We start from the raw sequence: 14,351 nt of genomic DNA, 5'->3' as shown, positions 1-14,351 counted from the left end.
GAAAGCTTTTCTAGGTTTTTTATGACTGCATTATCATTTTGCTTCATTTGTTAATGGCTTTCTCCCAGATTTTCTATGGGGGGAAAAAAAGGTACGCTGTGCTGCATACTTTTGGCCAGGATGTAACACCCCTACCCCCACCCCGCAAAAACCCAGGCACTACACTACAGGCAGGGACTCTAAAACAAGCCTCGAACCTTCATAATTAACTTAACTTAGAGAAAACAACCCGCTGCTATGAAAACAAGCAGTTAACACCCATCTATTGAGAACAGACATTGCTCAGGTGCCCTGATGTGCTCAGTTATCATTAGGAGAATGGAGACAATAGGAATGTTGTGCATCAGAGTGGTTTAAATTCTTAAAAGATGTGTTCACTAGGCGTATTGATATGCAAAATGACAGTGCTGGTGGTTTTAAATGCAAATCCCTAATTACAGTGTCAAAGGTACCACTTTGAAGAGCAATGTTCAACCACTACTACACCATTACATAGTGCCTTTACAAATGAGTACCAGTTTCTTTTTCTCAGAGAGGTTGCACAGAAAATCTGACTCGAAAAAACAAGGCAGATGTGTGGGACATGATTCAGTCACAGGGTCGGGCTCACACTTACCTTTTCCAGAGAGTGGCCTTCATTACTTCAGTGGAAGATGTCAGAAGTACTTTAGCAGCTTACTAGCATAGAGCTTCAAATCAAAAACCTATAATAAATAGGTTGTGCTCTAAAATACAGATAGATATTAAGACATTAAATAAAACTGATAAAACATAGCACAGAGGGCTTCAATTTTTTAATTTCAGTTTAACTTTTAGACTAAAAATACCGTGTCCAAATTTACCCTTCCTTCATTTCTTCCCTCTCTCCCACCTCAAATTAATATAAAATCTTTATGAGAACAGGAATATTTCTGCCCCACACCTTCAGAGCCCACCTTGTTGGTGTGCTCACTAATTACTCCATTCATTATAGTTTAGACCTCCTATCAAGCCTAAAAAAATTAGTCTTTGAATGTCAACATTTTCTACTAATACAGCTATTTTTATGGTGGGAGATACTTTGTGATGCCATATGTGCTTTTAACTCATTTCTGTATAGAATTTCAACTTCTGAACCTACATTTGCAATTCCAAAACCTCAATAACAAAAAGTTAAATTATTAAAACGGCAGCTCAGTAAAGAATAAGGTTTCAAACTGGTTAGGTCCCCTCTTCAATCTGCAGCCCCCATTTCTCTGGTCTACTTCCAAACTCATATCTTTGGCTCACATTACTTTGTCCACCAAAAGCAGCAGAGATGCTTCCTTTCCAGTCCAGTAGTTGGAGAGGTTGTACTCAGACAAGACTTTTTAAAGGTCCTTCTGACTAGCTGCATCCTTCTGGAAAACCAGTTTCCTAGGTACGTTCCAGAGTTTTTAAGCTGCAGTAACTGAAAGTCATCAAGCTCAGCTCAAGGCTTCCTAGTACAGAAAGTTATTGCCTTACACTGCCAGACAGCAGGAGCATGGCAGTCCTGGCTGTACAGACAGGCTGGGGGATGAGAGGCTGGAGGGCAGCTCCCCAGAGAGGGACCTGGAGGTTCTGGTCAACAGCAAGTTGAACGTGAGCCAACAGTGTGCCCTGGGGTGCATCGAGCCCTGCATCGCAGCCAGGCGAGGGAGGGGATTGTCCTGCTCTGCTCCTCGCTGGTGACGCCTCACCTCGAGTGCTGTGGGCAGCATTGGGCGCTGCAGGACATGAAGGGTATAAAGCTACTAGAGAGCGTCCAGAGGAGGCCATAAAGTTGGTGAAGGGTTTAGAGGAGAAACTGTACAAGGAGTGGCTAAAGCCACTGGGTTTGTTCAGCCTGGAGAAGAGGAGGCTGAGGGCAGCCCTCATGGCACTCTGCAGCCTCCTCACAAGGGCAGGAAGAAGGGCAGGCACTGATCTCTGCTCTCTGGTGACCAACGCCAGGACCCAAGGGAATGGCAGGGAGATGTGCCAGGGGAGGGTTAGGCTGGGTATTAAGGGAAAGGTCCTTCCCCCAGAGGGTGGTGGAGCCCTGGAACAGGCTCCCCAGGGAGGCATCACGGCACCAGCCTGGCGATATTCAAGCAGCACTTGGCCAAGGCCCTCAGAGATATGGTGTGAATTTGGGATTGTTCTGTGCAGGGACAGGGGTTGGACTCAATGGTCCTTGTGGGTCCCTTCCAGCTCAGGACATTTTATGATTCTAGACATATGCAAGTCTGTCAAGCAATAATTAATGTTTTGAGCATGCATATATTATACAATCATCTAACATACACTTGCTTGTCATTCAAAAATGGGTACTCTTACCAGACTGAATATTGGGCTATTCGCAATGGGTTTCTCTTGTACTGGTTTATCAGAAGAAGACATCAGCTCTCTATCACCAATATATTTCAATAGTGTTGTGGTTTGAGTTTTGTTACTTTTTAGAATGAAAAAGCAGATTCCCCAGAGTCAGTTCTTCAATTTCTTCTTTTTCATCTTTTTTTTTTTTACTCTATTCTGATTGCCTGTAATTGCTTTCCATAGTCAGTAACATCATGAGAAGCCTCACACTTTCATTATTCACTTTTTTCCTATAACATCGTAGCTTCCTCAGGAGTAAACTGGTATGATAAACAAGAACAGCAGGGAGAACAGGCTATTTTGTTCTGTCACCAACCAACTCACTGCCATTGCTATTCAAAGCTTACAAGTAGCAAGAATTTTAAAAAACTTTGGAGTAGTCCAGTGACAAAAACTGGAGTTTCAAAATTAATTTATAAGATCCAGAAATATACTTAAAAAGTAAATGCCTGACTCAGCTCATTTTTAAAGCCAGAGCATGACCTCTAGGTGGTGCCGACATCCTGTTAGTTCATGAGGTGAAGGCCTATGCCAGTTTATTAAACTATATTCTGGACCGTTACCCTTTGGTTACCTTTGGGCACATGAATTGCAGGTTTAGCAGTTAAGCTTCTGTAAATTTCTTATTGTAATATGGTGGCTTTAAATCTCTAAACATAAAGAATAATTCAACTCCCTTTTCACTAACGGGGCAACAGCAAGTACACGCCAATGAAAATATGCAAGGCAGCATGTAGTAAGGGAGAGCATCCAAGTAATTTCAGTGACCACAGTTCAGGTCTCACCAGGCTGTGAAAAATAACTTAATATTTTTATGAAAAAAATTAGAGGGTAAAAAAAGTTGAAAGCTAAACAGCAGAGATGCATGCGATAAGATAGATGAACTAGAAATGGTTCTTTCAGCTCCTTTAATGAGCTTGAGTTGCAGACAGTTAAATGCATTTTATTCTGACATTTGTTACTAGGGAAAATAAACTGTATTGCTGCACGTGGATTAGAATCACAGAATGGTTTGGGTTGGAAGGAACCTTTAGGGGTCATCTAGTCCAGTCCCCCTGCTACAAGCAGGGATACCTTCAACTAGATCAGGTTGCTCAGAGCCCCGTCCAACCTGACGTTGAATGTTTCCAGGGATGGGGCATCTGCCACCTCTCTGGGCAAACCTGGGCCAGTGTTTCACCACCTCATTGTAAAAAATTACTTCCTTGTATCTAGTTTAAAATAACCTTCATTTAGTTTAAAACCATTAGCCCCTGTCCTATCACAACATGCCCTGCTAAACAGTTCTTATCTTTCTTATAAGCCCCCTTTAGCAATAGGGTCTCCTCACAGCCTGAACAGGTTGTTCACAGGCTGAACAACCCCAGCTCTCCCAGCTCGGCCTCACAGCAGAGGGACATCAGCCCTTGGAGCATTGTTGTGCCCTCCTCTGGACTCACTCCAACAGCTCCATGTCCATCCTGTGCTGAGGGCTCCAGAGCTGGACACAGCGCTGCAGGGGGGTCTCACCAGAGCGGAGCAGGGGGGCATAGTCCCCTCCCTCACCGTGCTGCCAATGCTGCTGGGGATGCAGCCCAGGATACAGTTAGCCTTCTGGGTTGCAAGTGCACATTGCTGGCTCATATCCAGCTTTTTGTCCACCAGTGCCCCCAAGCCCTTCTCCATGGGGCTGCTCTCAGCTTTCTTCAGCCTTCCCTTTCTGTCTGACGTACCTGTAGAAGCCCTTCTTATTATTCCTTGCATCTCTTGCCACGTTCAGCTCCAGCCACACCTTGGCCCTCCTGACCCCATCCCTACACAACTGGGCAACTGTCCCTATACTCTTCCCAGGATACCTGTCCCTGCTTCCACTGCCTGTGTAGTTCCTTCTTGCCCTTTAGTTTGTCCAACAGGTTTCAACTCAGCCATGTCTGTTTCCTGTCTTCCTTTCCTGACTTCTTACACCTGGGGACCAAGAGCTCTTGTGCTCTATGGAAAGTTCTTCCAGGTCTTAAAGACCTTCCAGCTCTGTTCTGCTCCCTCATCCCTTCTGTGCAGTTTCCCAGGGGATCCAGTCGATTACTTCCTTGAATAGCTGGAATTTTGCTTTCCTAAAGTTCAGGGTCCTGACTTTACTCTTTGCCTGACCCCTATCCCTCAGGACTGTGAACTCCATCAGTGCATGAACCCTGCAGCCCAGGCTGCCTCCAATCTTGACCACCAATTAGCTCATTTGCATTGGTGACCATCAGGTCCAATATCACATCCCCTCTGGTAGGGCTACCTATTACCTGGCTTGAGAAGTTATCCTCAATGCACTCCAGGAGTCTCCTGGATTGCCTACAGCTTGCCGTGCTACTTTCCCAGCAGATGTCAAGGTGGTTGAAGTGCCCCAGCAGGCCGAGAGCCTGCAAGCACAATGCCTCCTGTAGCTCAAATGAGAAGGCTCTGTCAGTAGGTTCCCCTTGATCGGGTGGCCTGTAGAAGACACCAACCACAAGGTTCCCTTTTTTGCCTCAGTATCTGATTGTTACCCATAAGCTTTCAATCTGCTCATGGCTATGGCTATTCTTCAGAGAGAGCTCTTCACACTCTACTCATTTCTGGATGTAGAGAGCAAGGCCTCTGCCCCTCCTTCCTCACCTGTCCTTTCTGAACAGCCTGTAGCCATCGATAGCCGCACTCCAGTCATGGGATTTGTCCCACCAAGTCTCAGTAACGGCAACTAGGTGGTAACTTTCTAGCAGCACAGTGGCTTCCAGCTCCTCCTGTTTGCTGCCCACACTGCGTACGTTTGTGTAGAGGCACTTCAGCTGGGCTGTGTCACCTTCTTAGGGAAACACCCTTAACTCCTCTGAGGTATTTCACTGGTGTTTCCCTGTTGGCTCCTATCACTTCAGGAGATCCTGGCTCATCTCCGAAAGACTCCAAACGTCCTGCAGAGTACCCAGCACATCTCAGAGCAACAGACTGAGAGCCCTTGCTACCACCCCATCCCTCTAACATCATCCCACAGCTTGTCACGAGCAAGCATGATATTACCCCACTCCTCCTTTGAGCCTAGTTTAAAGGTGTGTCAATGAGTCCCATTAGCTCACGAGCAAAGACCCTCTTCCCCCTTAGAAAAAGGTGAATCCCATCAGATACCAGCAAGCATGGTGCCACATATGCCATCCCATTATCAAAAAAAAAAAGACTGAGGTGGTGACACCAGCCATGGAGCCACATATTAGACTGGGCACATCTGTTTAGTATCTAACTTGGTATACCAACAACTGTACCGCAACATCAACTCCATAATGCTGCAATCAAGCTGCTTTTGGAACTTGGTGATGTTACGATAAAGCCGAAAATGTCCAGTTAAATGGAGAGGGGATAACCAAAGGTACAATTATATTGACATTTCATACCAACCCTGGCCTGTGGTGCAACTGGTTAAAATGGAAGCTTCAAGACACTCAGTGCAGTGACTCCTCTAGAAGTCATATGTTAGAGTAAAATGTTGGGGGCAACCACATGCACATTTTGATAGTAGTGTCACTGCAGATGTGTACATACCTGGAATTATTCACAGTCAGATGTCACAGTCAAACTGGAATTTGGGAAACTGTACAGCCTATATAAAACACTTTATTCAGTTACCATTCTTTATCTGAAGCTTGCAGGCTGGTGAGACAGACAGATTAACCGTGCTGCTTTACAAGAGGGAAAAATGGACTTGAGAAATGTAGGCACTTAAGTGTGACCGTCCTGTCTGCTGTACAGAGTGAGGTGCTTCCAGATGTCATAGAGGTGCTGTCAATTCAGGAAAGCACTTTTGAGAGAGAAATTTTGTTATGCAACAGTATAATGCGAGGAAAAAAAAGTGTTACATTTTGTTGTGGCTTTTTCCCCTTTCATATAGTGCCTGAGTGTTTCCAAGTGGTTAACTTTACTATGCATAATCTCTTGCCTTCCATTGATTAAAAAGAAGCCTGATCGACTTCCCCTGAAGAACGTCTAAAAATTCCACATAAGAAACCAAGAACAGTAAAAGAGAAACCAGCTCATTCTGCTCGATTTCTTTCTTAGGGAACACAACCTCATCAGGTTTGAAGAATTAAGCTGGATAAGAGATAATCTGACCTCTTATACGCTAAAAAGGGAATATTATTCTGATAAAATATTTAACACAAAGGAAACTCAGTCAGGTGTTATTTCAAGTTACTCAAACTGTTTACTGACAGTTTAAATGTGACATATTTACAGCATTTTTGAAAATAATTTAACGATTTTCATAGATTTATAAAAGCACTGATAAATAGGAGACCATGACAATGACCAACCACAAATACTTCCCTATGCTAGCGAACTACAACAGTAGTTCTTTTCTTTCTCTCCCCCCACCCCCCCTTTTTGTAAGTCTCATACTGGAGCTGCTTTACCTCCACCCAACATGTAAAATTGCCAATAATAAAATGTAATAAAATGAACATGCAGTGTGAAAGCTGTACCAGAAGTGAAAAGATATTAGACAACAGTAAAAATATTTCAATGCAAAGTGTCTTCCACACAAAATGTACTTGTGAAAAAATAAGCTTTTAAAGAGCTACTGTTTAATCTTTATAGGAGTTAAAACCTACAATACTAGTCAGACATTTACAGTAACTTCCAATTCTGTGCTAGTTTTCACATATAATCTAAACACTCAAACAAAACCAGTCATTTACAAACACCACTGTCTTAAGACAGTGTTTAGTTAGCTTATGGATTATAAGAAAAAAGAAGGTGCTGATATACTTTCAGGTTCTGAAATTAGACTATATTTCATTCTTGTATGAGACCAATTATTCTATCCTTGGATCAACAAATTATTGTGGTAAAGCCGTCCATATCTCTCAAATAGGAAGTCAGTTTGGAAGCTGGAGAGAAAATTGACTTGTTTGATATGTATCTTAGGTTATAGTAGACAAAAAAGGTATCAAAGCTGGACAGCTTGAATCACAATACACAGCAGCATGAGATTTTGTGGGGTTTTGATTAAAGCAAGTGTTTTTCAAAACCAATGAAAAGTACATAACGTAATCCAATATTTGAAATGTAAAGGTTCTTTTCATTGGCATCACTGAAGCCACATAACACAGTGTACACAAACTACACACACCCATTTTTTTCAAAACATATATTGCACAGCTAGTAGGTACAATACCAGAAGTCTGGTACCCCTAGCACAAGTTTTCTATTTTAAATAGCTGCTTCAAACTATGCTATTCAGAGCAACCCCAAGCCAATGTTCAAAACCATTAAGAATGGTTTGTGTACATAACTAACCCAAAAGTGTTTCAACAACATGAAAAAACCACAGGCACTTAAGATTATTAGTGCACCAAAAGTTAAAGGCCACAATTGCATGACTATGAACAGTTCAGTACCAATAACGACAAAACTGAACAAGGAGGTCTTCCACTGATATAGAAACGAGAACTGTTCGCAAAACACTGATAAGAAAACCATTCTCAAAAAACAGTAATCGAGTGATATGTTTAGACATTTAAGAAAAATGATTGCTGCAAAGCCCAATGTAACACAAAATAAACCTTACTTAGTTCAACAGATCTGAAGTGTTCAAATTCAAAAGTCCAATTTCTCTTCTTCCCCCTCCAAAACACCATTACATCCAGTCCGTTAATATCCAGATGTGCAAAAAGTTATGACCCACCTTTAGGAGCGCGTCACAAATAGGCTGACTAGTCGAAATAGTATTTGAGTGGGAATTTTACAGCACCATAATTAGAATTTCAAGGGCGTTCAGAACTCTTGTTCTGGTAACGAGTTGACACTGTTGATCCTAAGGAACAGAAGAGACATTTCGTGCATTTCCTGGTATCTGAAAGTCATGGAGAGAAACAATTCTCATCTATGCCTAAAATCTTACTGTAGTTCAAAATAAAATTAAATAATCACATTTGTTGGCAGTAAGTTCTCCACAACATAGCATTAGTTGTAAATTTACTGAATTTGCCAGATTAGGAATGAAAAGGTTGCTAGTACTTTGCTTACTTGCAGAAGTACCTTTTTGGTTTTGTCTTTTCGTTTTTCTTCTGAATTGTGCAGTTTGGCCCCTCCCTGGCAAGTGATTTACTATTAGGCTTTGAGAAAGTGCCTAAGGTCCGTTTCTGACCCTCAGCTAAAAGGCAATGTACAAACACAGTATATATACACATGTGTGCACAGAAACACACACATATATATAAAAATCAGTGTTCGGGATTTTTGTTCTCATTTCCTGTAATTTTCTTTGGTTAAAAGTCCAAGCAAGGAAATTAGAGGACCGAACAAATGCATCATTCTCCAAACACTTCCATCACTACACATCACTAACTGGAAGGCTTGCATCATCCAGATCCACAAGGCCAGGATCCTGTTCCTGAGTGTCATTTTTACTTTGGAGTTCCGAGAGGCTCCGTTCAGTCACTTTGGAAGTTGATTCTCTTGGAGCGACAACCTGGATCTTGTAGCTCCCTGGCTTGGCCTTGGTAAAAGATTCGTGAAATCCTCGCTTCTCCAAGGCAGGGTATTTGGCATGAGGGTTTGGGACCACAGTGCTGCCGTGAGCGGCTGCGAAATGTGAGGTGGCTGGGGCTGGGACGGCAGAACGGAGAGCATGGTTGGGTTCGGAAGAAGACTCGGTATGCTCCTGGAAAAGAAGATCACGTGTCAGATGAAGTCACTGACATCATGTTGGAAAGATGCAGTTCAGATTTCGCTCTCAGAAAAAAAAAATAATCAAGACAGAAAATACACAAAGCAAAGCATCAGCCTCAGCAGCAGGAGGTAGTTGCTTTTCTCAAGGCAGTGTATTAAGTGTGACCTTACAGCAGTATGTGCCAGCAACATCAGTTTCTTCATTTGAGGAAATTAAATTTCTCAAATCAAGTTCAGCAGCTCTTTAGACTTTATAGTATAGTCCAGCAAATTGAAGCTTCTTATTTTCCTAAGATGCTAAGTAACCTTTTGAAGATTCACGCTTTAAAGGCCATTGAAAGTGACATCTTTCCAAACGAAAGATGTGTTCAAATGTATTCATACGGATCAGGCACTCATATCCTAAATCCTGAAGTAATGCACATTTTACTGTTCCCACTTCTTGGGGTACCAATCTCCCCATTTTGTTCCAGGGACCAAGCAAAACCAGTAACTATTTCATGCTATCAAGACTGTTTCCAAGGTTAACAGACCTAGGAAATAAACGATCTTTAGGCTATTCCTTCTGTCCAGTTATTTTGTGTTTATTATTGTAAACTGCCATTCCATTGACCTTTACATAACTTTATTAAATTGATACTGTGAAAACAGTCTTCCACCATTTACTTACTGATAGACACATGTTCCCAGACTACCTAGGAATGATTTAGGTGTCTAAAGCATAGGCACAGAGTGCCATTTCAGATGCCCTGGGATATCCTGCCTGACCTACAGCTGTATCTTCAGACCAAAACACTCCTCAGGTTCTGCATCCTATCTATCAGTTCTGTAAGGACAGCTCAAATGCCTAGAGATATCTAAAACAGCGCTGGATACAGTGTCAAATGGCATGACCAAAATAGTGTGCGATGATGCAGCGAATACTTCACTCTGCGTGCATTAGGAGCTGCAGCTGCTGCCACTTCTGCCATCACCAGTGTTAGTACATGAACTAAGGAAACCTGCGAATGCACATGTACATGAATCAAGTCACTTTTCGAGCACATTCGTTAGCAAAAAAAAATCACAGATGTGTGTCCAAGATGCAAATATACATCCTAAATGAAATACTTTTTTCATCGCGGTTTTCCAAGTTTCTTTTAGAATGTTATGATTAAGTTTATGAATTCATGTCATATCAGATTCCACCAAGTACTACTGTATTACTTTTTACGTATTAGCTAATATTATTGGGTGAAGGAGCTGTGCAACTTTTTGGAGTTCAGTTTTGTGTTCAATTTCAGTGAAGTATTTCACATTATTTACACTGCCTATTTCATACCGGACTTGATACTCCACTGTAAGAAAAACATTTGCTTTAGGAGAATATATGATTCAGCGGTTTACCTACTATTTTTATTAGTAATTTTAGTTCAACAACTAGGACAAACGTAAGGGATATTAGGACAAGATCTCTACAACAAACTTTTTGCTAAATCAAACTGAAAGATACTCAGATTTTACTACCCACACTAACTGTAATTTCACAGTTAAGAGGCTATGCTGCTGAATCACTCCTAAGGTGTACTGCTTTGACAGTATACTGATTGTACATTATAATGCTTCTACATTGAAATACTAATTCCATGCAGAGACTTAGAAGCCATGCAAATCAGGCTACATAATCCTTCCAATTACTAGAGTTATGATGTGCATTTTTTGTGTGCACGGATCTGTATTAGTTCGTGGGTAGCTTAAATTTAATTTTGCCTTTGCAGTTTCAAAAAGTGTAAAGTACAGTGGAAATATGAACTCTCATGCAAATTAGTTTTAATACTTTCCTATTAAAACAACATCACATAACTTACGTTTAGATACATAGCACGCTTTGAAGTATAAATACATGTTTTTGCCATTTTTAGTTTCCAATTATTTTAAATGTAAGAAAAAACAGTGCAAACCTGTAAGTGAATGATGTAGTTTATGAGTTAGTTTTCAGTAATGGTAATGACAAGAGGTAGCATTATTTTTAGTTTTGTATAGTGCAAATTAGTCTCTAGTGCTAGCCCTCTGTTAAGAGGGCAGGGTTTACATGAGAGCCCACATACGTGCTGCATTCACCAGTTCTTGATGTATACCTCTGTATACAAGGATTCGACAGCCTTCTGGCCTGCCGCATCTGGAACACAGTGCAAAGCTAAGATTAGAGTAACCTATACTTGGGGAAAGAAGAGAAGAGAGGGAAAAAGAAAGAAGTGATGCAGACAGTAATAGCTAGATTGCTCGGTTAGCCCCACAAAAAACCAAAAAGCAAACCAAAGAAAAAAGTTATCTGCATATTTTCATTCCCCCAAAAAGAAACAACATTTGTAGTAGGAAGTTCTACTTAAAAGCATGAAGCAGCTCCCAGCTGCAAAAAATAGAGAGCTCAGATTGAATTAACAGAAACACAATGCAAATGTGTAGTCAAAAGCCAGATTTAAACTAGATTTCAGATTACAGGGGCAATGATATATTCAGCTTATTACAAAACATCCTGTAGTCAGAAGGTGAAAACCATAGCTTGCAACACCTGAACTGTGAAGTATTCCATTTGTTAAATCTGGACATACTTGGTGACACTGCGACACTACAGTAGCCTTCACTATTTGCAAGTTACATACCCCATACTGAACATTTAATACCTTTTAAATGCAAGTATGTACAAAATCTTGGCATCCGCATGGCTTCACAAATATTAAGATTTGTCACAGTGCCTCAGTTCAGTAATGCTAGATGGTGTTCACACTACCTTTCCAACATCAAAAACTAATTCATGCGAGCAGAGATCTCTTGGAGAAGTTACTTTAAATTTGAATCCGTATCTGCATATACCATATGCTATCAAAAATAGAGAATGACAATTTACTTGTGAGAGTTGTTAAAAACAAATTAGGATATCGTCATTTGATTGCAAAAATTCAGCAATTAGCAGAAACACCTCGCAGGAATTAAAATGTTTAAATTTTACTTCCAAACTACTAGCAGCACAGTGACAGAGATCATACTGAACTCAGAAGAGCTTTTCTAGGTTAGCACTTGCAGTATCTATGTGTTCAAGACAATACAATGCACGTAAAGTTACACACATGTAAGACTAAGATAAGTGCTCAATTAAAAATGCAAAATATTTTATGCCAGTCTATGAAAGTTCATGCAAAGATGCCACGTTACTACAGGACAGGATAGAGGACAGGCGAAATGGGAAAAACTACAAGTTCAGGTACACAAGTGAACATCAACTAATCACATTTTCTCTGAGGTTCAGAACAACATACGGAAGCTGCTGATCTTCCAGGTCCCCGCTGTGCTACAATGGCCCCAGAAATTGCTTTTATCCAACTGTGCATGTCTTCTGGACTGTCCGCCTGGATCAAACAATACACATTATATTTAACATAATCACCTCTCAACTTTCCCAGTGTCCTGACCACCTACATTAAAATGACAGCCTTACCCGACTTTAGCAGTTTGTTATTTAAAGCCATAGTTCTTTGCAAACTTAAGAACTTCCCAGTTCTTAACCCAGACATTTCTTAAAATCTTACCCTGAATTTACTATTATATGCATGTAGTTATATAATATGCAAGAAATAAGTATTTTTATACTATTTGCATCCTCTAGTCTCAAATTTTTACTTCCAACAAACAAAAAATTAAAGCACCGACAAATTCTTACAGGAGATCTGCTGACCCCTCTTAGCAGACTGTGGCCAATGACATAACTTCTGTATTTTTCAGTCACTGTTGCACTTTACTTCTATGGAGGTGTTTACTGAAGAGTTACAGTAAAATAAAAATCAGTCTAGTGGGGGTCGGCTGTACATTTACGTAGAACAATCCAACGAAGATGCAATAGATTAACAACAAATACCAAGGGTGTACATATCTGGGATAAAGACAGATAAAAAGCTAAAGCTATCTCCTAACTAGGTTGCACCTTTCTTGCTGGGTGGATGTACTAGTTTAATAAACATCTGCAACATGTCACTTAATTATGTTCAGCTATAGGCCAGCTCATAACTCAGCATCTGGCACCACTGCTGGTATTAGACTATACAGGCTTTTCTAATCTTACAAGAGAAACTAAAAATTATTTCCAGTACTAGAAGCATCACATTCTCACAGAGGCAGGAAAAACAAGCCTTTGATTTGCATTATATCCAAACATTTAAAAGATAACATGGTAAGGATGCAGCAAGTAAAGTGCATATGGATACATATCACCAAATAGGTACTGAAATCAAAGTGTTGCTATACTTCAGTAACTATTTTAATGTGGCAGCTAACTTGAATCTAAGAACTCAATACATAAAAATTCAGTACTTCAAAATAAAAGATTTAAAATATTGAGGTAATCCTACATATTTTTAAGACCCAAATGCAAAAAAATCACAAGGATTTATTGTTTATTGCTTTCATACACCACCAACATAACAGTTGCTGTTATGAGGAATATTTCTTATATACATCTCTGAAACATAACAAAGATCACACTCCTTCTGAAAATCATGGCATAGATAAATACAACTTCAGACCAGCAGTGCTTCTTTGCTTTGACTATGGCAGTCTCCTCGTTTTGCCCAAAGTTTAAAGAAGAAATTACCTGTACATAAAAGGTTCGAGAAGTTGTTACAATTTCAAAGAGATTGTCTCTCATCATTATATCACTGGAAGTGAAACACAAAAATACTTCAACAGCATGTACATTTAAAAAAGACTGTAGGATGTGCAGAGAACCAGAGCATTTGTTGTCTTAAGACCTTTGCATTTCTTTAACAGTCTACTTTTTTCTGGTAAATACCAAGTAGAAAAAGAAAATCAGCATCTCTTACTTACCTTAAGACTCTTTAGTTTACCACTGGCATGCGCACTACTATGTACATATTTAATTGGCACACTGTAAACCAAATCATATTAAGTTTAAAAACATTTATCCTTCTGGTCAAATTTGTGTAAAATTTCACATTTATATTTTATTATATCTTTGCAAAGTATTCCTCCTAAGTAGTAGCCTGCTAAAAAAACCCCAACTACTACCAAGGCAATTAGTTCTTTTGTAGATTGCCATCTGGTGGGAGGGAAACAGCAGGAGGAAGTGTGTTCTCATCTAAATCCAGACATTTAGCAGGAGGTGATGCCCTCTAAAGGTGTAGAGATTATATAAGCAGAATAGAGACTCCTAAAATTGCTGCTTCAGACAGACTGCACCCATGCATCTCTAACACATGACTGCATGATACTCCTTTGTTCCACCCTTTTCCAATGCACTTACATTCTACTGAATGCTACTAGTTTGAAATGCACACTAA

The 14,351-nt window shown here is 40.4% G+C and overlaps 1 protein-coding gene across 14 annotated transcripts in view; it reads right to left on the bottom strand.

Annotated features, from left to right (window-relative positions):
• Positions 1–6,523: 6,523 nt before the first annotated feature.
• Positions 6,524–14,351, bottom strand: part of PLEKHA1 (pleckstrin homology domain containing A1) — a 38,990-nt gene continuing 31,162 nt past the window's right edge. For 3 of the 14 annotated variants that reach the window (XM_075107452.1, XM_075107453.1, XM_075107454.1), the window contains 4 exons: positions 13,646–13,709; positions 12,290–12,407; positions 11,139–11,179; positions 6,524–9,013 (listed from right to left, as the gene is read on the bottom strand). In XM_075107452.1, the coding sequence (XP_074963553.1) occupies positions 8,684–9,013; positions 11,139–11,179; positions 12,290–12,407; positions 13,646–13,709 (553 nt within the window). In that variant the 3' untranslated portion in view covers positions 6,524–8,683. Of the gene's footprint in view, positions 9,014–11,108; positions 11,180–12,289; positions 12,408–13,645; positions 13,710–14,351 lie in introns of all 14 variants that reach the window. The other 11 variants (XM_075107459.1, XM_075107460.1, XM_075107461.1 and 8 more) reach the window with 5 other exon arrangements.

The sequence above is a fragment of the Phalacrocorax aristotelis genome, chromosome 12 (genome assembly GCF_949628215.1).
Source record: "Phalacrocorax aristotelis chromosome 12, bGulAri2.1, whole genome shotgun sequence".
NCBI classification, from domain to species: Eukaryota; Metazoa; Chordata; class Aves; order Suliformes; family Phalacrocoracidae; genus Phalacrocorax; species Phalacrocorax aristotelis.
The sequence above is the reverse complement of the archived record's forward strand: the minus strand, read 5'-3'. Positions and strand labels throughout refer to the sequence as shown.